The sequence below is a fragment of the Perca fluviatilis genome, chromosome 18 (assembly GCF_010015445.1).
Source record: "Perca fluviatilis chromosome 18, GENO_Pfluv_1.0, whole genome shotgun sequence".
Classification (NCBI taxonomy): Eukaryota; Metazoa; Chordata; class Actinopteri; order Perciformes; family Percidae; genus Perca; species Perca fluviatilis.
The window spans coordinates 9,429,108-9,451,571 of NC_053129.1; the positions used below are offsets into that span (position 1 = coordinate 9,429,108).

General features: G+C 42.9%; 1 protein-coding gene across 1 annotated transcript in view; it reads left to right on the top strand.

Annotated features, from left to right (window-relative positions):
- Positions 1 to 18,134, top strand: part of elp3 (elongator acetyltransferase complex subunit 3) — a 44,133-nt gene extending 25,999 nt beyond the window's left edge. The window contains exons 10-15 of the mRNA XM_039782696.1: positions 6,586 to 6,779; positions 10,089 to 10,179; positions 12,637 to 12,702; positions 13,613 to 13,840; positions 14,064 to 14,145; positions 17,069 to 18,134. Of these exons, the coding sequence (XP_039638630.1) occupies positions 6,586 to 6,779; positions 10,089 to 10,179; positions 12,637 to 12,702; positions 13,613 to 13,840; positions 14,064 to 14,145; positions 17,069 to 17,160 (753 nt within the window). The 3' untranslated portion in view covers positions 17,161 to 18,134. The remainder of the gene's footprint in view (positions 1 to 6,585; positions 6,780 to 10,088; positions 10,180 to 12,636; positions 12,703 to 13,612; positions 13,841 to 14,063; positions 14,146 to 17,068) is intronic.
- The last annotated feature ends 4,330 nt before the right edge of the window (positions 18,135 to 22,464 follow it).

Below are 22,464 nucleotides of genomic sequence, written 5' to 3' on the forward strand. Positions count from 1 at the left end.
ATCGTTGTCTTATCGGTTTTCCTGAAAACACTGAATTAGACGCTGGAGTTATTTAGACCTGTGTGAAAGCAAAGTGCTATTTTTAGAGGTTATTTTTGTGCTGCTGTTGTCGTTGTTAGCGCTGACTACAGAATACACGGTATAGCCAATCTTCAAAGCTTCAACAGCTCTGTCAGATTTTATATGAGAAAGAGAGTCTGTGTCTTGCCGCAGATTTCTTACATTACGTGTGTGCGTGTGCGTGCGTGCGTTGAACCACTTGTCTGGGTGAATGTTTGTTTGATGGTAATATGGGGGCAGCAGCAGGTCGGCACAGTGAGAGGAAGCAGATTAAATGTGTATTTGGCCCTCAGAGTCTTTCCTGTAACACTTCCTTTGTCACTTCTCCCCCTAGACTTAATTTCTTCCTTTGTCTCTGCTGCCTTTTTTTTTTTTTCTTTTTTTTTTTTTTCTTTCTTTTACTGTTTTTTTTTTTTCTTTTTTACATTCTGGACTCAATATGTTCTCTCTCCCGTTCTTTGTTTGTCTCTTTCCCCTCATGCTTTTCTCTCGTCTCCGTTATCTTTCACTTTTATTTTTTTTATTTATCTCTCCTCTCTAGTCGTAACTTTTCACTCGACCCTTCTCTTCTCTTCCGTCACGGTCTCTCTTCTTCTCCCCACCTCTCCTGTCGCGTCATCTATCTCCTCTCTCTTTCTGTCCTTTACCAAACAAACCGTCTCCCTTTCGGCCTCTCTTCTTTCAGATTATACAACTTGTGTGTGGCTCCCCTTTGATCTTCCTCATCATATCTAATCTTCCATGACACATGAATTGGGGTGGTGGTGGGGGGGGGGGGTGGGATATGCAGCTTCCTAAACATCTTTACTCCAGGATCCAAAGTAAGCATCTCAGGATTTTTCCTGGGATCCATAAACTTCATTGCCTCAGAGGACTCCCACTACTCCACTGATCTACAGTTGGTGGTCGTAAGGCACAAGAAGCATAGTGGTGCTAATGTGGCTACAATGGCAGTGAAGAAAAAGACTGCAAATATGGATGAAATTATTATTTTTTTTTTTTATTGTGTTTTTGATTCATGAGGAAGGTAAACCATTGAACATAATTGTTGGGCCTCAATGATACACATAATGCATTTTGGCAAGAAAATTAATGTAAAGATAACTTTTGTTTGTTTACAAAAAAACAGTACATTTAACCTTTAGCCTTAATTGTGTTGAACATAAAAAGGGGAGTGTGCCAGATGGGTATTTGGATGTCAAGTTAAAATGGGAGATGGTCGTGTCAGTGTCCCCAAATATTGTTACTTCTATGTGAATGTTGTCCATGTTTGGCTTTGGTTGCTTGGTTTTTGAAGCTTGTGGACAAGGTGGAGCGTTTAGCAGCTAAACAAACAAAGGGAAACCCCTGATTTTTAAATAGCCTCGTTCATGTGGACTAGGCCTAAGATTTGCACATTTAACACGTTCTATGAAATACAATGTGCAACGTAGGAAAGCTTTTCTGCACACCTTTTGTCGGGCAGGATATGATCAAAAGTAGCAGATCAAAAGCTTAGAGGAAGTCCCGAATTTGATGTTTTTTTCCTTATTAGTTTATCCTCAGGAACTGTTCATTGTACAGGTGCATATGGACTGCTACAATGTAATTTAACCAATGTCCTCTCTGATTAAGTGTAGAAAAATATTGGGCTAATGACGATGCACTGATTATGAGCCTATAACATAACTGGTCTGATTATCCATTGTTTTTAAATGTACTAAGTGGCATTTCTTCTGCCTTTTCCTGTTCACAGTCTGTGATGGGAGTGCCACTTTGTGAATGAATGACGTCATTCAAGAGCCGGACCTGATTGGTCCTGGTCAGTCAACCAAACTATTTAAGGCTGTGGTTGAGGTGAATGTGTGAATTTACCTGATGAAGGTCTGAGACTGAAACGTATTTTTCTAAATTAATTATTGCTTGCATAATGGTCAGTGTGCGGGACTTTCTCTAAGCTTATGAAATACAATGTGACAGTGAAATAGAAGGCAATCTTCTGTCTGTGTGAAAATATTTAAAGCTTTAGTGCGTAACTATTTTATGCGCGATCTTGGAAGGCTTGTATCATGTGGATTCGCAGACCGTTTTGTTGTCCTTACTTAGAATTCCTCATGGGGGAGACAGAAACTACGCACTATAGCTTTAAACCCCAGTTTGTAGGATTTGGAAGTGGTGGTGCAAAATGAATTTGACCCAGGGACACTGAGAACGAATGGGAACACAGACTGAACCAGTTTTCACTGGGCCATATAGGGGTTTCTCAAACCGAAACCTAAGCAATCAGAATAAATTTGAAGATGCTATAATCGCATCAAGATCGACACATAGGGAAAACATTTTTGTTTTTGAATAGATAAAAAATCTGGATAAATATTTGTTATATCAAGAATGAGCAATTTGTTTGTGATGATAATTTCAGCCACGATTGTGCTGCCCGTCCTACGTGACGGCTGCCCCTTACAAGGATTAAGCAGGAACATCTAATGAATGAATGGACGGATGAATGGAAATTCCAGCTCATAGGTTTTGTTTGCTTGCAGTACCCAATTTGATGAGAATGGGGACTCTGGATTCTGCAAGTATGATGCAAATAGCAGCTGAGGTTTTAGTGGAGGGATGGAAAATTGGTAATAATAATTCCATTCAGGCCTTAGAGGTGCTGGTTGCCAGCTTAAGGAAGCAGGGATCTCTTAATTAGGAGTCCAAAGCCGAGGGAGCTGGGAACCCCAATTGTAATTGCATTTAATATTCTTCTTTTTATAATTTTTCCGTTGATAAGTGTCACTACAGCCTAAACTGTGCATGGTGGGGCACAACTCTAACATGTCCAATTTTTAAGAGCTAAGAATAACCTCTTTGTCCAACAAATTACAAAGCAAATACCAGTGGAATTATTATTAAAGGACTGAAATGTATTACAAGGTTATAAATTTAAGTTTTTGTTTTAGCTTTTTCCAACGTTTTAAATTGTTAAATTTTTCTTCTACACATTTTCAGCACTTATTTCTACGTCCCATATTTTCTGATATAAAACAAAAATTTAAAATGGGTCAATTTGACCCGAAGTCAAGGGTTAACCAAGCTTTTTATCCTGAGCTTTGAAATTTTTTCATAAACCCAAATAAATCAGATTAAGAGATAAATCTGGTGAAATTCTATATTTTTCTTAAAGTCATATACAAGAAATATAAGTGAATATAAGGTTTTTCATTGAAAAATGAAATGAAAGCGGCATCACATGCGGTAAGCCTCGCCCAGTTCCTCCTATATCCAGTAAAATAGCGATATGTCGTAAACCTTCTTTTTTCGAACTCCTCCTAGGCCGTGCGTCCGATCTGCATGAAACCTGGCACGTAGCATCTCCAGATGGAGCTGATATAGTTATCAAAAGACTTAAGCTCCGTTCAAAAATGCGAAAGTTGCGTATGAACAAATTTGTTTAGCTAGCTATGAAAACAACTTTAGCATATCTCGGCCAAATTAAATGGTATCAACACAATACTTGGGATTCTTGTTTGTCATGCCACTCCAAGGCTCTGTACAGGATTCAGCAAAGATCCGCCATTGGGAGGCTCTATAATCAAGGTAGACGCATTTGGGCCTATAACTCAACGAATGTAAATGGGAAATTTGCGGTTGCAATTTACTACAGGCCTTGGAGATCAGGTGTTTGCGATATTTCCTGACGTTTACCTTGACGCCGTTGTGCTTTGGGATCCGCTTTCGCTAGTCTCGCATAGCCAAACCTTCCTCCACAGCGCTGCAGAGGAGGGTCTGGCTAGTCCACCTAGCATTCCGGGATGGGAGAAAAATGTTCCCTGGTTTATTGGCATTTCTTTAAACCAATCACAATCACCTTAGGCGGTGCTAAGCACCGAGCGGAGCCACGGTGCCTCTGCAAAATAGCCTCGTGAAGGAACTTGTTTTGGTGGAACATGTGTACGTTCAAAAGTTGTTTGAGTCGTGCAACAAAAAAACTCAGATTGGACAGATAGTCTAGCTAGCTGTCTGGATTTACCCTGCAGAGATCTGAGGAGCAGTTAAGTTTAGTCTTCACGAATCCACCGCCTTTTAGAATGCCACCACAAAGAAAGCGGAAGGTAACGGACATCCGGCTGAAAAGTCCGACATCCGGCGGAATTTCCGACAGCATTCTAGTAGGGCTGCAACTAACGATTATTTTAATAATCGATTTAATCTGTTGATTATTTTTTCGATTAATCGATGAATCGGATAAATAAAAAAAAAAAACATTAATTTACATCAACTCAATACATACATACTTGTTGTTTTAGTTAATAGTTGTGTAAAGGTAAGTAACCCAAATAGCAGATACAGAGAAGACACACACAGACAGAGACAGAGACAGACAGACACACACACTTATTCATTAAATTATTACCATCATTGTAGTAAGTGCAAGTTAAGTTCATTTATACACCACACACTAATATATTTGTCAACAATAACTGATATGGGACAAAGCACAGAATATATATGACAACAGATTGAAAAATTAATGGGCCAAAAAAGGCGGGTGAATAAAAACGTGTCTTTAGTCTTGCAAACTACACCACCCCTGCTTTACTACTGTTATTAACGAGCTAACGCTAGCTTGTCATGCTAGTCAGCTGGATAACGAGTAAACGGCAGCACCAGAAGAGCTACTGGAGGGACGGTACGTTCCTCACTTCAAAACGGAACAGAAGTAGGATTGTGTAGTGACTTTACCGTGCTGTTGAACTCCCTTCCTCCCTGTCAAGGACTCCAATGTTTACGTTTTAGGGGCTGACTCATCACCGTGGTGCGCCCGTGCCATGCCGTGTCGCTTTTGCTTATCTTGCAATTAACATGTTTTTGATGTATTTAGTGTGAAATGCTCCCACACCTTGGATGGCTTAGGTCGTACTGATTTCTCTGCCTCCGCCGTGTGTTTCAGAACAACGTTACGGGTCTCTCCGGTCTCTCTCTGTATTTCCTCTACGCCCGCTCTGCTCTTTTTCTTTTCTCTCGCTCCACGCCGCTACGCGCTGCTTCTCTCGGCTTCTCTCTGCGCTCAACAAAAAAAAATTTGTATCTCTGCGACTGAGTGGCGTAATACTTGCGCGACACAACGAATCGATAATGAAATTCGTTGCCAACTTTTTTAGTAATCGAATTTTATCGATTCGTTGTTGCAGCCCTACATTCTACCATTCCTGGAAGCGCAACGTCGTGGATATAGACTATGCTTTCGCGGACACAACGCGGGGGGCGACTTTAGCCGGAGAGGCTTGGGACCCCGTCACAACTGCTTGTTTTATTTTGGGTTTGCATTCATTCAAACATGCTTCCTTTTCAGCCATTATCGTACTTGACTGTATTGTCAGCGTGGATCACAGAGCAGTATAGGAGCTGCAGAGGGCAGCAGCTGCAGCAGGCGAAAGCCTTGCATCCGCCTTGGTTTTATCACGGCTGTCCTGATAATGAAATTCGATTACAACTTCCTTACAGCCTGAGATCCTCTCTCACTTATCTCCCGTATACAGATGCTCCCTGTCCCCTGGGGGGGGGGGACATCCTTAACAGGGTTCCTCTACACCGACCAACAGGAGCTCTGATATGTGATCTAAAATGGTAGCAGGCACAGAATTAACCCAAAAATAGTTGCTAGTCTCCGTTTTTGGTATCGAAGCATTGTTATTTGTCAGATTGCGCCCCCTCCTTCCCTTTCCCTCCCTCCCGACCCCCCTACCTTTAGGTTTAGTGCAGGGCCACGTGGGACGTGTCCCCGTGTGATTATGAGCTGTGACGAGCGAGAGATTATGAGATACCGATAATGCGGCCTATTTTGGAGAATGTGCCTCGATTTCCAGATCTTCACGGTTCTGATCATGATGGTCTGTAGAGAGGGGAGGAGAATGACTGACTGGAAATGACGCTGATTCCCTTCACCGCACTACACCAGACACCCAACATTTCCTTGAATTGAATAACTGAGCACTATTGTGCGGTCTCTTTGATATCTGCTTCAGATCAATGGATGTGTGCCTCTACATTTAGGAGTCAGTGCCTTTTGCAAATGGACCCTTTTTTTTAAATACACCATTCTTCTTTGCTGTCTGGTCGTATAAGCACATGAATGAACTAAATTCTGCTTTTTTTTAACCACCTTTTAATTCCTTTCTCTTCATCCTTTTTTCCCCTTTTGTCACTTTAAAGAAAGCAAATGCGTATTTGCTAGCATGACAGTCAAATTTAACACTGCAGATATGGCAATAATGTCATTATATAAAGTGTGGTAAAAAAATGTCAAAAAATGTTTTCATTGTTGTTGTTCATGTTAAAATACTTAAGTGTGTTAAATTCATTTCAGGTTATTTCAGAAATGCCATTCCAGAACAATAATCAGAAACAAATTGTAATGGTTGCTGTGACTTTGAGAGATGGTGAATTTTCGTTCGTCCGTAACATTTCCAGGCAAAGCGTGGATGCCTGCGAAATGCCGTCTGATTTACAAATTGAATACTTTTACACAGATCTGCTGTTATGTGTTTCTTGCAGGAGTTCTTTGAGAATCCAGCGTTCAGGCCCGATGGTCTGAAGCTGTACCCGACACTGGTGATCCGAGGCACGGGTCTGTATGAGCTGTGGAAGACGGGCCGCTACAAGAGCTACACACCCAGTGCCCTGGTGGACCTGGTGGCCCGGATCCTGGCGCTGGTGCCGCCCTGGACACGAGTCTACCGGGTGCAGAGGTGAGACAGTGAACGGGCCTGATGGTGACGGTTGGACACAAGTGACTGTAGATTAAAAGGCTAATATTTTCCAATGTTTTTGTGTCTAAGTGACTGATGGGAACAACAATCTTTGATATCGGTCCAGTATTAGGCAAGCTCGCTGCATTCGGCAATCAGCGAAAAAAGCTACAATGCAATGTTAATGGGCAATTGCGCACCTTCAATTTACGTGCAATAAAAGTGCTTTTTTTGCCACAGATTATTATTCTAAGTGTCTGACAACATTATGGAAAGGATCCCTACAGAGGTCGCCCGTTCTGTTAAAGAGTAAGAGCCTTTTTTTTTTTTTTTTTTTTACGTAAAAACATTTTGCGAAATTGCTATCGCCAAACCCACCAGACTCTATGTAAATAAGCAGTCATTTTAGCATTGTGAAACACAAAACATTCAAAGTCAAAATTAAACTATCAAAAACCGTCTTGGTTCGTCTTTCCACTGTTCCAACAATCACCGCTCTGGTTTGGTTGAAATTAGAAAAACAACTACTTTATTGATTTACATGTGGAACACACTAAACATATTGTTTATTTAAATGAGACTGGTGGGTTTAGCGATAGCAATTTAGGAGCGCTTTCTTGTTTAAAAAAAAAAAAGAGGTCTATCTGTAGGCATCCTTTCCATAATGTTGTCAAAAACTTAGAATAATAATGGAATTGACGATGCACATTTGCCCCATAGGGTTACGTTACAGCCAGGTTCACGGTTACCGGTTACAGCGTTCACTCTCAATACTGGACCCATTTCAAAGATTATTGTTCCCATCACAGTCACTTACACACAAAAACATGGGAAATAGGGTCCAGGTCGAAAAACAGCAAAGTTACCCTTTAAAGCCATAGCAGCTCTTATACCCTTTTTCAAACCATAATAAGCGTGTTTTTCACATGCGGGAAAACCCTCTAAAATAGGCAATAGACTCCTCCCAATAGATGTCACGAACGTGCCTGAAAACAGGGCTTAGTGGTTCTCTCTTTGAAAATTGCCGCAGACTAATTTGGAACAATGTCAGAGCGCTGTTTGGGCGGAGACGGATGGAATTTTTGTGGCTGAGAGGCAGCAGAGAACATTCTAATCTAATTGTAGTCTCGCAGGATACAAAGCACAACTACTTCACGACACACCTCCTGAGATCTCTTCCTGGATTAACGGTCTTATTTTAACCCAAGCGATGATCTTTTCCTGAACCTAACCAAGAAGTTTTGGGGCCTAAATTTGCACGTCCACCACGCCGATCGGAGCTGCAGTCGATAAATGCCTATGCTTACTGCGGAGTCGTTTGTTCCGGCAGTAAGTGCCGATTGTAACCTTTCCCACTAAAGACAAAAACCAGATGTTGACGTGTGTTAGTGGGTTTTCGTGACAGGAGTCCTCTGGGCCCGGTTGTTCAAAAAGAGTTCGCTGGTGCTAGGCAAGCGCAAGTCAACGGTATATGCTAGACTGCCATTAAAAGCAGTCTTACACCCTCCACAGTACACCCGAGGCAAATAAATTATAACGCCAGACTATCGATGTAAATGTCAGTTGATAGAATGTTAGAATTAAAACTACCCTTGCATCGCATTGCAATAGTTATACTTTGTTCCCTGTAGTTGGTAGCATAGCTAGGCTACAGCAGCGGCGGAGTGATATTACCTAGGCTACCTAGAAAGCCGGTTTACATGACAATCACGCAAGTTTATTTACTTGCCGCTGTGAGTTCCAATTAATTTCACTCTACCAGGCTATAACTCACATAACGTTACCGGTACATGAAATCACACGGGCTAGCAATTTGCATGTAAACTGTCCAAGCTTCCATGACATTTCTGTCAGCAATTACCTAAAGTTAGCAGTTAGCCCAGTCAGGTATCTACCAAGACTGTAGCTATACCGTTAGCTAACGTTGTCACTCTCCACAATGCATTGAACAGTAACGTTATCTCCACTAACGTTGTCCTCTCAATCTATCAGTAGCAGCTAGGCTAACGTTATGAAAGGGGCTAGCTTTATTAGCTAGAGTAGCCTACCGAAAGTTATTACCTGTTCATCAGTAGCTGTTGGTGCATCTATAAAGACGGATGGAACCGCATTTGTTGACAGTGACTTGTGGTCCTTTTAGATTGCGGGTTTCAAGTCTTTTTCAAGTCATCTAGTCTAAAATGATCACTACATTTGCCACTTGAATAGGGTCTCCGCTGGTGTCTTGATGTCCAAGCCAACAGCTACTACTAGGTTTCCCGAGTGGAGTGCGCTTCTCTGTTTACTTTTTGGCGCAGTACTACTAACCGGAGCTAAGTAAAATTCCGCCACTGCTGAGAAACTAGTCCCTCAAAATGTAATGTGATCATTGAGATGTAAGGGTAGTTTTATTTCTAACATTATTTGTTAGAAATAACAAACAACAGACCTTTACATCGATAGTCTGGCGTTATAATTTATTTGCCTCGGGTGTACTGTGGAGTGTGTAAGACTGCTTTTAATGGCAGGCTAGCATATACCGTTGACTTGAGCTAGCCTAGCACCAGCGAACTCTGCAACTGGAAGGATTGGATGAAAAGTGTTAAACTGTATCCACTGATAAGTAACACACCGGTTAACTTGGAAATGAGGTCCTATGTCCAAAATTCTGAACCACCCCTTTAATAATTAATATACAGTTACAATTTAAGCACTAAAATGCTTTGTGATTTACTCTTAGACCAAAAGCTTAGTAGTCCTTAAAGCTTTTCTGCGTAACTTTTTGATATTAATGAACGTCCGTTACATTCAAGCCGTTGCCAAATGAGTTGCTACAAAGCTAATTACTTAGACTACCAGCTCCACACAACTCTCTCTGGATTTCTCAGTATGGCTGTGTTCAGAAGATTGTGGCGTGCGGCTACTTTCCCCGCGCAGAAACTCGAGTGAAGATAATTGCCTCTTCTGAAGAGTCCATCATGCTTTATTAATCCTCCGTGTCCTCCTTGGCTACTAGTAACTGCACAGAGGAGGAGGGGGAGGGGCGGTGCGCATCATGTGGACGCGCCGACAGTGTTTTTCTCATTCCTTAGAATTCCTCATGGGGGAGACCGAAATTCCGCACTATAGCTTTCAGTTAGGTCTGACACACCATGTTTTCCTCCTAACTCTGCAATTTAGAAGCTGCTTTTAGACCTAAAAGATTTTGCAAATACAGCCCCCAAGGTATAGATTTATTTTTATATAGTCTCATCTGTTATATCCCATTTTTAAAAGCATTCTTCTGTCATTTTATGTATGACGTGTCTATGCTTTTGTACCCCCTATCAGAGACATCCCCATGCCACTGGTGAGCTCCGGAGTGGAGCACGGCAACCTGAGAGAGTTGGCCCTGGCCAGGATGAAAGACATGGGCACTGAGGTGAGACTCAAAGGGCCTCTCGTATTAAACTGAAAGACACCCTGTCAGCTTATTTTGAGTGAGGAAGTCAATAGACCTATCCAGCTGGGATGGGGTCCAAACGGGTACCACAGAACTCTGACTGACTGTCAGAATAATTAGCTATGTAAGATGACAGATTAAAAAACCTGCCGACCGAGTATAGTTTAGAACTGTCGGAGCGTAAAATTGGAGCACTCTCCCTTCCACACCCCCCGACATTTATTGAATTTATGTTGGAAAGTAGATATAAAGTAGATGACAACTTCGGTAGAAGTTGATCCACTCTGAAAACACCAGGGTGAGGGCCTCCTTACCGGCACAACGCATGAAGCAGAAGACCCCTTACCATCATAAAAAGACTCTTTGAAACTGTTCATCAGAAAACACCTATGGGGTAAAGAGCCTCCTGTAAGTTTCGGTTAGTTTCTGTTGTTTATCGACTGAAATAGGACCACACTAAAATCAGTGGTAACTTTTAGCTCTTTTCCTACCATCCCCTCTAGTAAAACTTTTTGCTTGGCTCTACTTTGTCCTCTTTACCTCATTTTCTTTTGATCACTTGCAAAATCTCTTTTTACAAGCTGAGCCTTTTGTTTTTGTACAGACAGATTGGTGACAGCCACTGGCTCAGAGATGTGGCACATTTTATGTCCAATATCGCACAATCATTTTCACCAGACTGTTATCTTGTGCCGATTTTAAATTATTCAACCTAGTTTCCCACTGAGTTTGTTAAAACTTTCCCAACCGGCTTGCATCGTAATGCAACTTATGCAGAGTAGCAACCTGTTTGTGTAAAGAAAATGTAGTTCATTCATGGAACTAAAAGCCTTTTTAAAGGAATAATCTTTACAATTTCAGTTCTGGTTGATTTTGAGGCACCCATAGTTTACGTGGTAACGGCAGGTGCGGTGTATCACTACAGGTTCCGAAAATTCTAAGGCAAATATTCCTTGAGCAGCTAAATTTTCTGAAATACAACAGAGGAGCGACTGGTGTATCTGTGTACAGTGCAGCATTGTTTTAATTATGTTAGATGAAGAGCTGCAGGTAACGGGCTGCACCGCTCCAACAGCTCAATGTGGCTCACATATTTCAAACTCATCTGTCAAAAAAGGGCCCGAATATTGTAGATATTTAAATAGATGAACGATGAGTGTCGGCGCTAATCTCAGTGACAAGCGCATTGTGTTTTCTGTAACTGCATCACAATAAAAGTAAATAAAATACTTTGTTTTTTCCAGTTGAGTGCTTTTAATGTGAAGCAATGGCAGTAGGGAATGTTGGGCTAGCATGGACCTTAAGGCTACATCTTCACTACTACGTTTTGGTTTAAAAGCGATTCTCTTTTGCTTGGTTTATGCCTCGCGTTCACACTTCTTCTGCATTTCCGAGCCCCTAAAACAGAGACATTTGGAAACACACTGCTGCCCCCGTTTTGGTTCTGAAAACTCTGGGGGTTGCCTTTACGTCTGGACGGGCACAAACGGAGACCTTTTGAAAACAACGATCAGTCAGTCTTATCGGTTAGGTAGGCCAGGCAAATAAATCCCTGGTCTTACTCTTGGCTATTGATGTTCTTTCTATCAATTATTATCTGTATTTTCTACGTATACATCCATCATTTTCAACCGCAGAGTAACGTCAGACAATCCGCTTCCTGTTTACACCGGCACGCCCAGTGTATGTGAATGGTCATGTGAGTTACAGTGTTAAAGAGAAGTGTTAAAACGGACAGAGATTAGTTCTGCTACTGGAGCTAAAACCTAAAAAGACCGAGATCGTTTTTGTCTCAAAACGCCACTTAAAAATGAAAACGTAGTAGTGTGGATGTAGCCTAAAGCTTGGAACGTGAAATTAGACGGTGAAGCTGATATCAGTGAGATATATAATTCATACCTGCAAACTAGTAGCTTTTTGGTGAAAATCGCCATTTTCAATGGGAGAATGTCATCCATGTGAATCGTGTAGATCCGAAGAGTTTTTATTTGGGGGGGGGGGCTTCTTTCTGATGCTCCGAAAACTGACATTAGAGGCAACTGAAACATCGCTTCATGTGACGTTAGTTGACACTACACTTGGCAGCAGGTAACGTTAGCCTACCGTTAGCTAGCAGCTGGAGTAAACACGGTTAAAATGCTGACAGCTAAACGGTGTAAAAGTTTGTCTGTATTTCACTGAGGAACGTGCCTCGTGCTGCATTCAAAGTGTGGTATAAAAAAAGTGTCACCTTTTCCAGCCCTTCTGAGTTTGCAGGTATAATTCCAAACAGTAATGCTGGGTTCAAATGCATCATTTCCTGTGAAACCTTGGGCATGTGAAGGCAATTCGGAAGGCAGGAATGGCGGCCCCCGCTTCTCACAATGTAAACTACAACGTTGAGAGGTGTTTGAGTTTCGAAACTGGGTTCATTTGAATGTTTTTCTCTGTGTGCAGTGTCGAGACGTGAGAACGAGAGAAGTGGGCATTCAGGAGATCCACCACAAAGTCCGACCGTATCAGGTAATGGACAGCATCCTGCAGATGAAGTGCATTCGCTTTTATATCCTAAACGATACTTTTTGCGACATTACTATCATTACAGCACAAATTTAATACATTTTTTAGCTCCTACTACGTCTGTGTGTAACGTAGAGTTTTTCCTGCCTGCCTCCACGATGTGTAAGGTTAGACCGCCAATCAGCAGCATTATTGGATCTTGGTAGAAGCTTATTGGCTTACAGCTGACATATTTTGATGACATTTACTCCTTATGTGTTGAAATTGGGTATTGAATGACGCGGCATTTTTCCATACTCCATACTTTAGAGCAGGGGTGTCAAACTCAACTTCCCAGAGGGCCACACCGGAAAAGAAGAATCACATCAAGGGCCAGACATGTACATTTTATTGACATGCTTTATTTAATCGGAAAAAAGTCCCACATCTTTTATTGTATTATTTGCATGTCTCATATAGTCTACTCACTTAGAGCTTGGTCGACATAAAGCCCCAAAAAATGTAACTTAGCCATCAAAGAAAAACGCAACAAGTAATTTTTTTTTTATTGACAAAAAACGTCTTAAAAGTGGCAAAAATGCTTAAAAAAAGCACCAAAAGTGAGAAAAACTACAGATCTCTCACAGAACTTAGCCTTCGATATAAAAGGATGAAACATTGTGGTGTTCTGTTGCTCCAGACACTGATTGGTTTTGGGCAAGCACTCCACTCCCTAACGTGTGTGTGTGTGTGTGTGTGTGTGTGTGTGTGTGTGTGTGTGTGTGTGTGTGTGTGTGTGTGTGTGTGTGTGTGTGTGTGTGTGTGTGTGTGTGTGTGTGTGTGTGTGTGTGTGTGTGTGTGTGTGTGTGTGTGTGTGTGTGTGTGTGTGTGTGTGTGTGTGTGTGTGTGTGTGTGTGTGTGTGTGTGTGTTCAGGTGGAGCTGGTGCGGAGGGACTATGTGGCTAACGGCGGCTGGGAGACTTTCCTCTCCTACGAGGATCCCGAGCAGGAAATCCTGATTGGCCTGTTGCGTCTGCGCCGCTGCTCCCCGCAGTCCTTCCGCCCGGAGCTGAAAGGGGGCGTGTCCATCGTCCGCGAGCTGCACGTCTACGGCAGCGTCGTCCCCGTCAGCAGCCGGGACCCCAGCAAGTTCCAGCATCAGGTGGCTACACCCATGACACGCACAGACGCCACATACACAGTAGATAAACCCACTCAAACACTCAGATTTCTTTTGTCCAGCTGTGAGTCTTGATTGTTTTTCCCCGACACTGTAAAGACATCACTCCTGGCCTGTATTTTCTTTGGCCAACATGAGACCAGAAAATGTTCAAGACTGAGATTAACCCCAACAATCTGTTCCCTTCCCCCTCCCACGTGCTTAGGGCTTTGGCATGATGCTGATGGAGGAGGCAGAGAGAATTGCCAGAGATGAACACGGCTCCAGCAAATTGGCTGTTATCTCAGGTAAGGAACCAAACGGCGTAGCACAGAAGAGCATCATTTGTCCTATCCTCACCTTATGAAACCCTAAACGACCGGTATCTACCAGACCAAACAGCAATATGGATTTCGGTGCCTCATTTCGGTGCCACTTAAATACCTGCGCTGCTCTCTGGTGACGTTTGAGGCAACCGAATCATCATTGCACGTTGACGCTAGTTGACACAGCAGGTGGTAATGTCAGCCTACAGTTAAAGCCAGTTTATGCTTCGGCGTTAAATCAACGCCGTGAGTACGTGGAGAGACGGACCCCACGCCGTAGCCTGACGTGCACCTCTCAAAAAATGGAACTACACGTCGCGGCAACGCAGACCGCAACAACTGTGATTGGTCTGCTTGGCCGGGGCTTGGTAGTGTTGCATTTCCCCCAGTCTCGCATTGCCAGACCTACCACCACAGCGCTGCGGAGGAGGGTCTGGCTGGTCCACACAGCATTCCGGGATGGGAGAAAAACGTGCTCTGGTTTATTGGCGTTTCTTTAAACCAATCACAATCTTCTTGGGCGCCGCTAAGTAGAGCCACGGTACCGCTGCAAAATAGCCTCGGGAAGGAACTTGTTTGGGTGGAACGTGTGTACGTTCAAAGGTTGTTTTAGTCGTGCAACAGAAAACTCAGATTAGACAGATAGTCTAGCTAGCTGTCTGGATTTACCCTGCAGAGATCTGAGGAGCAGTTAATCATAGTCCTCAGAAATCCACCGGAGATTAAAAAGCCAGCACAAAGGAAGCCCAAGGCAACGGATATCCTATATATAGGAGTGAAATCCGACGGAATTTCCGCCGGCAAAGGAGCAATCCCGGAAGTGGAACGTCATGGATCTAGACTAAGCCTCCACAGACGCATGAATCCCGCTTAAGCTAGAAGCTGGTTTTAACACGGTTACAATGCTGACAGCTTAACGGTGTGAAGTGTGACCGTATTCCAGTCGAAATGAGACTGTCTGCAGCTAAAGACACAGTGTAGACTTGCTGCACCATGGCCGCTGTCGGAGTTGTCAGAGAAACCACACCGACGGGACTTAATGGTGCGTTCAATTGCAACTAGTAAAGCTCATGGTGCATTCAAGGTTATTGTAAAATACCCTTCTGCCATCGTGTGGTTGTTCTTTTTTTTCATTTAACAACTTAAAACTTGACTGGTGAAATACCTAAGTTATCATTACATTTTAAATAAATCATTTGAATTATGACCACATGGCCTTAGCAATAAACAAGCCGTTCTTTAAAGGAACACGCAGACTTATTGGGAATTTAGCTTGTTCACCGTAACCCCCAGAGTCAATACATACCCTTCTCATCTCCGTGTGTGCTGTAGCGCTGTCTGACAGCTCCAGCATTAGCTTAGCCCAGCACAGATCCTGCAGGTAACTGGTTCCAACTGGCCTACTGTTGCGAATTGTGACAAAAGTGACAAAATAACGCCAACATGTTCCTATTTCCATGTTGTGATTTGTAGAGTCACAGCGTGTACAAAAAACAACGTAACATGAGACACAGCCATCAGTAAACAAACCGGGAACTATATTCTCAGACAGGCCTTCTGCGAGCATATCACTCCGCCCAAGTACTATATTCTTACATACAGCCTGGTGTCATTCGCACATGACTTAATGAAGGTAAACACAGCGGGCAGCCGTGCGCAATGGCGCTGCGCTCTGGCGCCGCTCGTCTCCAATCAGAGGCTGGGGATTTGTCAACATGTGTCCTGCTGCCTTCAGATGGCTGCATGGGTTTAATGAACTGAAACTTTTCATACGGTATGAATCAGCTGGGGATAACCGATACTGTAAGGATCACTCACTCGTGTTTAGATCAGTGTCGATCTTAAAGAGACAGGCGCTAAAACGGAGCGTTTCAGACAGAGGACAAATACAGGTATATTCAGATAAACCGTATGTGGGGGGGAAAAAAAACATTTAAGCACGTTAGAGTAGAAACCAAAATACAAGTACGAACTTGAAAATGAGCATAATATGGGACCTTTAAAGAATGAAGGGCCAGTAGATGTAGTGAGTGGATATTTACTGTATGTTGAAGAATAAACTTGAAAGTGATCTCTGTTGAACAAACTGTAATAGCAACTCTGTCTTTGTGACTTAAAGGTCCCATGGCATGAACATTCCACTTTATGAGGTTTTTTAACATTAATATGAGTTCCACCAGCCTGCCTATGGTCCCCCAGTGGCTAGAAATGGTGATAGGTGTAAACCGAGCCCTGGGTATCCTGCTCTGCCTTTGAGAAAATGAAAGCTGAGATGGGCCGATCTGGAATCTTCTCCTTATGAGGTCATAAGGAGCGAGGTTACCTCCCCTTTCTCTGCCCGCCCAGAGAATTTGGCCCATGAGAAAGCGAGAGAGAGAGGAGACATCATGGCTTGAAAACAAGCGAATCATGGCAGGTGGTCAAGGCCACACCCCCACCCTCCACCGTGCCCCCTCCTCTCTCTCCTCCTCAATAACATTTAAAGCTACTGACACAGAAATGGCACATCTTAAGGAAAGCTCATTGTGGGACTGGCTCTAGTGGCTGTAATTCTGCACCAATGCTGAATTTTATATAAAATATTTTATTATATATATATATGACTTCAGATACAGTATTAGGGGACCACTAAGGTCTATATGAAAGCATCCAAAGAGCACCATGTCATAGGACCTTTAAACAATTTCTTCTGACTTTCCAGCTGAAATATACACCAATACAGATATATCTGTAATGAGCTAAAATTGGCTTGATAACAATAAGACGGCTGAGGTTTTCCACAAGGATCATTAACATATAATGTAAAGCAGCAGTGTTAGACTATTTTACCTGAGGTGGTGGTTTCATTTCTGTGGGTCCCCTGATCTGAGCACCATGTTGTTTCCCTCTGGTGTGTTTTTTGCAGGTGTGGGAACAAGGAACTACTACAGGAAGATGGGCTATGAGTTGGAGGGACCGTATATGGTGAAGGACCTCTACGGACCTGGAATGGACTGAACCTGGACAATGTTTTTATTCTTTTTTTTTTATCTGGACAGTGAATACAGACGCACATACACACACACATTGTATTTATCAAGACAACATGGTCGGGAAATGATTGCTGCAGTATGTTTAGTGAAACATGTTCTGTTTTCTTAGCATCAGAGGAGATAATGGTTGGGTTTTTCTGCCAGTCCCTGCTTTTCTTTTTATTATATTTTTTTTATCTGGTACACACCAGGAAATGCTGTTGCATCTTCTCCGCTTTTTTTATTTTATTTTGAAGATAAGGAGACGGTGTAAGCGCATGTAAGGAATAAAGTAACGTTATCCGGGATAAAGCTGGACTATCTTGTGGACGAGGCTTTGAGTTCATTTCCAGATGCAAACATTTATTTATTTTTTAATCGCCACATGTCAAAGAAAAGTCCAATTTGAATCTGCTCCATTTCCTAAACTGGTACTTAAAGAGACAAATGGGTACCACCAGTGCCTTGTCAATGAACTCTTGTTTCAGCAGTTCGGAGTCAGTTTGACAAGAAATGAGAAGAATCCTGCTGAGACATTTGTGTCTGGTAAAGAAAAATGTAAATGCCTGGCCATCCCTTTTTGTGTGTGTGTTCGTCTAGGATAAGAAACCTGTTTAGCATCACGGTTTGAGTTAATCATGTTTGTGTCGCAATTAAACAGAAAACCCATTATGAGTCGAGCGTTCGTTAACGGCTGGCAGTGGATGAATAAACTGTGGAAAGTGTCCTCGCTGGGCAGCCGTTGTGTAATTGCGCAATTTCGATTTATAGGGCAGGAAATTGAATATTAGCGTTACATAAATTGCTTTTTATAAAGCCCCACAGTTAATCCCATTACTTGTGTTTCTCATGCTTTCTTGGGCTTCACGTATTCTGGTAAATTCCAGATGTTGAACACATCACTTGACCATTTTTTATTTTAATTTTTTTCCCATCAAGGAATAAAGTATATTTCAGTTACTGTTAGTGTTCTGCTTCATGAGAAAAGTTCTCGCTGTAGAAAGCCATTTCGACAATTACACCTAAATGAGAGAATAGCCAAAAGGAAAGGTCACAACGTCGGAGTGGCTCCTATAATGTATTCCCCAATGTCAAAGGGGCCTGCCCTTGCGGGAGACCCCCCCCCCCCTCCAGTGATTGCCCTATGAGAGCGTTTTACTGGCTCGTTTGACACAGCCTTTCCAATTACATCTCCATCAGTTACCCGTCTATTGAACGCTGACTGAATGCTCCGTTACTGGAAAGGCATTGTCGTTTGAAAAAGCAGCTAGCAATAAAGCACAATAAAAGGCTCCTGTGGCAACCTCTGTCTCATATAGATCTCAACCGCACACGGGGTGACTGAAGCCCAACGGCCGTGTGTAATTTCCTGGATGCTGCCGCTGTGTCGTGACTGCGCTGTGTGTGTGTGTGTGTGTTGGTGGTGCTGCTGCTTCTGCAGTCCTGACGCATTGAGGAATGCCACATTCGGCCTCTCTCTCTACGCTTGCTCACTCTCGCTATCAGCTGCGTGAAAGGGGACCCCCCCCCCCTCTCGCTGAGTCTGTGCCGAGCTGATTTGTCCTGTAGAGGAGGAAGAGTTTGGTCTAATCTTCGCTGCAACATGAGCAAGCAAGTTCAGTTAAACTCTACTGAAGTGAATGTTACAGGACAAAAAAATGACCAGAGTAAAAGAAGAGGAATCTAGATGTGTATATATTCTACTCCTCCCTAAATGTATGCAATATCACACGGGTCTTCCAACGTTTTTAAGCCAAGGACCCCTTAACTAAAAGAGAGGTGGAGCAGGGACCCCCTACTACATATGTAGTATAAAAGAAGTTGCATGTTAAACTGGGCCTAAAGGGCAGCCTAAAGCTTTTATACATACCTTTAAGTACATAGAATACTAAGCTGTTAAAATAATAGGTAACACTTTACTTGACAGTACCGACATAATCGTGACATGACACGGATTATGTCGGTACTGTCAAGTAAAGCGTTACCAAATAATTGTTGGCATGATTTCATAAATCACGTTTTAATGTTAAACATACATGTGGCTCAGTGAATCTTTAGGGATAACTATCTGTGAGGAATCAGAATCATTTATTTGTCGTTGTAAAACATTGTCGCAACGAAATTTAAGTGCTAAGTCCTTCTGGTGCCTAGAAGTACACATTCATACGCACACGCCATACCCTTCCACAAACCATACAAATCCAAATTACCAAAAACAAATACAAAATTTTTTTTTTTTAAAGATCACAGTACTGGAAAAGGGCTAACAGTGCAAAACAGGCAAGATAAGACGCGACCGCTACCTGGTGACCGTCAGTCCAGCCGCCGAAAACACCCGCGTTGCCGGGATGCACAGGTACCTCCGCGCTAACTTGGCCAGCCCGGGGAACCTTGTTCCGTTCGTCGTAGTGAGTTTCTACCAGTCTGGTGATGGTACGTCGCGACGGAATGTGATATGCTGGTTCCAATATCCATCTCAATGAACTTGCAGGTCCCTTGGGTCATTTTCTGTGCTCCAGGTTGTTGTTCTGGCACCATGCTGTCAGCCTCTCGATCTCAGCCCTGCAGTGGGTCTCATCTCCCTCTACTAGGTGACCGACGACTGTGGTGTCATCTGCGAATGTAATGATGGTGTTGGTTGGATGAGCTGGGGAACAGTCGCTGGCGTACAAGGTGTATAGCAGAGGGCTGAGTACACGCCCTTGCGGTGCACCCGTGCTGAGTGGGATGGTGGACGAGAGGCGGGGGGGCCCAGTCGGACTACTAGTGAGCAGTTGGTGAGGAAAACACTTATCCAAGTGCAGATGGGGGTGGAGAGGCCCAGGTGGAGCAGCTTGTTGATGAGGATGTCCGGGATGATGGTGTTGAAGGCCGAGCTGTAGTCCACATAGAGCATCCTCACGTAGGTGTTACGGTGTAACAGGTGGTTCAGCGCCGCTATGGCGATAGCATCCTCCGTGGACCTGTTTGACCGGTATGCAAACTGATGGGGGTCAAAAGAGGCTGGGAGGCTAGATTTTAGCACCAGTTACTCCAGGCATTTCATGACAACTGGTGTTAATGCAACTGGTCTGTAGGTGTTAAGGTCCTCTGGAGCTGGCTTTTTTGGCACGGGGATGATGGTGGCTGATTTCGGTACGGTGGCCTGTGACGGGGAGCGGTTGAAGATTCTGGTGAAGACTCCTGCTAGCTCCACAGGATTTAAGAACTCTGCCCAGCACTCCGTCAGGTCCAGTTGCCTTCTGTGGGTTGACTATGGATGGCTATCTTAGTGACTATCTTATCTATAGGCCAGTAAGACTATCATCAATGTTTTATTTTTATTTTTTTACAAATACAAAAAGCTGATAAATATTTGCTAATGTTGGATTTATGTTAAAGCTATAGTATGTAGTTTTTGTCACCCCCATGAGGAATTCTAAGTAATGACAACAAAACTGTTGGCGCGTCCGCATGATACAAGCCTTCCGTGAGCGCGCACCGCCCCTCCTCCACCCAGTTGCTAGTAGCCAAGGAGGACACGGAGGATTAATAAAACACGATGGACTCTTCAGAAGAGGTAATTATCTTCACTCGATTTTCTGCATGGGAAAGTCGCCGGACGCCACAATCTTCTGAACATAGCCATACTGAGAAATCCAGAGAGAGTGGTGTGGAGCTGGTAGTCTTAATTAGCTTTGTAGCAACTCATTTGGCAAAAAAAAAAATCAACAATATGGTGGCCCCCTTGCACTAACTCTGAGGACCCCCTGTTGAAGATCTTTGCAATGTCAGATTTCAATTCGTTATAATTCTTTAGTCTTAGTTTACACTGCTTAGTTTTAAGAGACTGGAATGGATACTTTATTGCGGCTGCCAGATATCACTACTACTCACTACTTTTATATATGCAATTTAATACATGGCCTACAGTAGAAGAAAATAAGGGCTAACACTTAAAGAGGTGCAGACTCATTCCCATAACATTATTCCTCTTAATTATCCATATTGGCACTGGTCAAAGTGGTCCATCATAGCCAATGCTTAGTGTGTACAAGTCCGTTATTCCATTCAGTTGTTATGCATAATGTTTAGCAATGCTAGCGGCGTAGCTCTAAGGATGGCAATATCAGTCTGACTATAAAATAAAAACTTGTTCTATGTCTCAATGTAGCAAATGGAGACTGTTTGGGTTGAACGCACTTATTGTAAGTCGCTTTGGATAAAAGTGTCCGCTAAATACATGTAATGTAAAGACTATCTCAACAACGATTTAATGGATGCTGTACAACTTTCATAGACCTGGGATGAATCCTGCTGATTTTGGTGATCCTCTGACTATTCATCTTTAACCAACACCAGGTAAAAGTTTGAATTTGCCAAATACCTGTGCTAAACTAATTCAACTAACATGACCATAAGCCTTAGCTGAAGCCTACCGCAATAAATGCTAGTTAGCAAATGTTAGCATGCTAACACACCACACTAAAACGGTGAACATGGTAAACCTATCTGCTAAGCATTAGCTTGTTAGCATTATCCCTGTTAGAGCACCACTGGGTCTTAAATGGAGCCTCACAGAGCTAGCATTGTTTGTAGACTCGTGTTATTTTAGGTTACAACAGGAGACAGACCTTAAAGTCCCCCTCCAGATACATTTTAAAGTATGTCAAAAAATACTCTGCGTGATTAGTATTTTGTATGTGTATGTTTGTATGTATATTACAAATTAGAAAACCCAGTTTAGGATCTTTCATTTGTGAGAAAATCATCATGTTAAACCTTGAAAGCACCACGCGTTGTTCCGGAGAGGACAGAAGCGGCGAGAGGGGGTCCCACATATCAACGTTTCACAGTTTATGCTTTTGAAGGATGGGTTCACATTTTTTTTCACATCCGTCTCAATACTACAGCACTCACATGCCCATTATGTAGATTGAAAGAGTTAGTCCCTGTAATATCACTCATCCTGTCCATAACGGTTACCTTCCTAATGCGATTCAAATTGTGAGAAATGGGGGACCAAATCCACAGTCCTCATTCTGTGTAAATATGCATCCCAAAGCTCAGCAGTACAAGTTAGCTACTGTCCCCACATGTAGTGCAGCGAGAAAAACAGGGATTTTTGGACTGAAGACTAGAGCTTGTAAAATAATTGATTTGACTAGCTGAGACTGCTGAAGCCTCACACTAGTGTAGGAATGCACTAATGCACCAAACAAGGACTGTCAATTTAGTTACCAATCTCTTAGTAATAGTCACGCCAAGAGGGCATAACTTCACAGCCAATTTTTAGGCCTTTATTTTCACA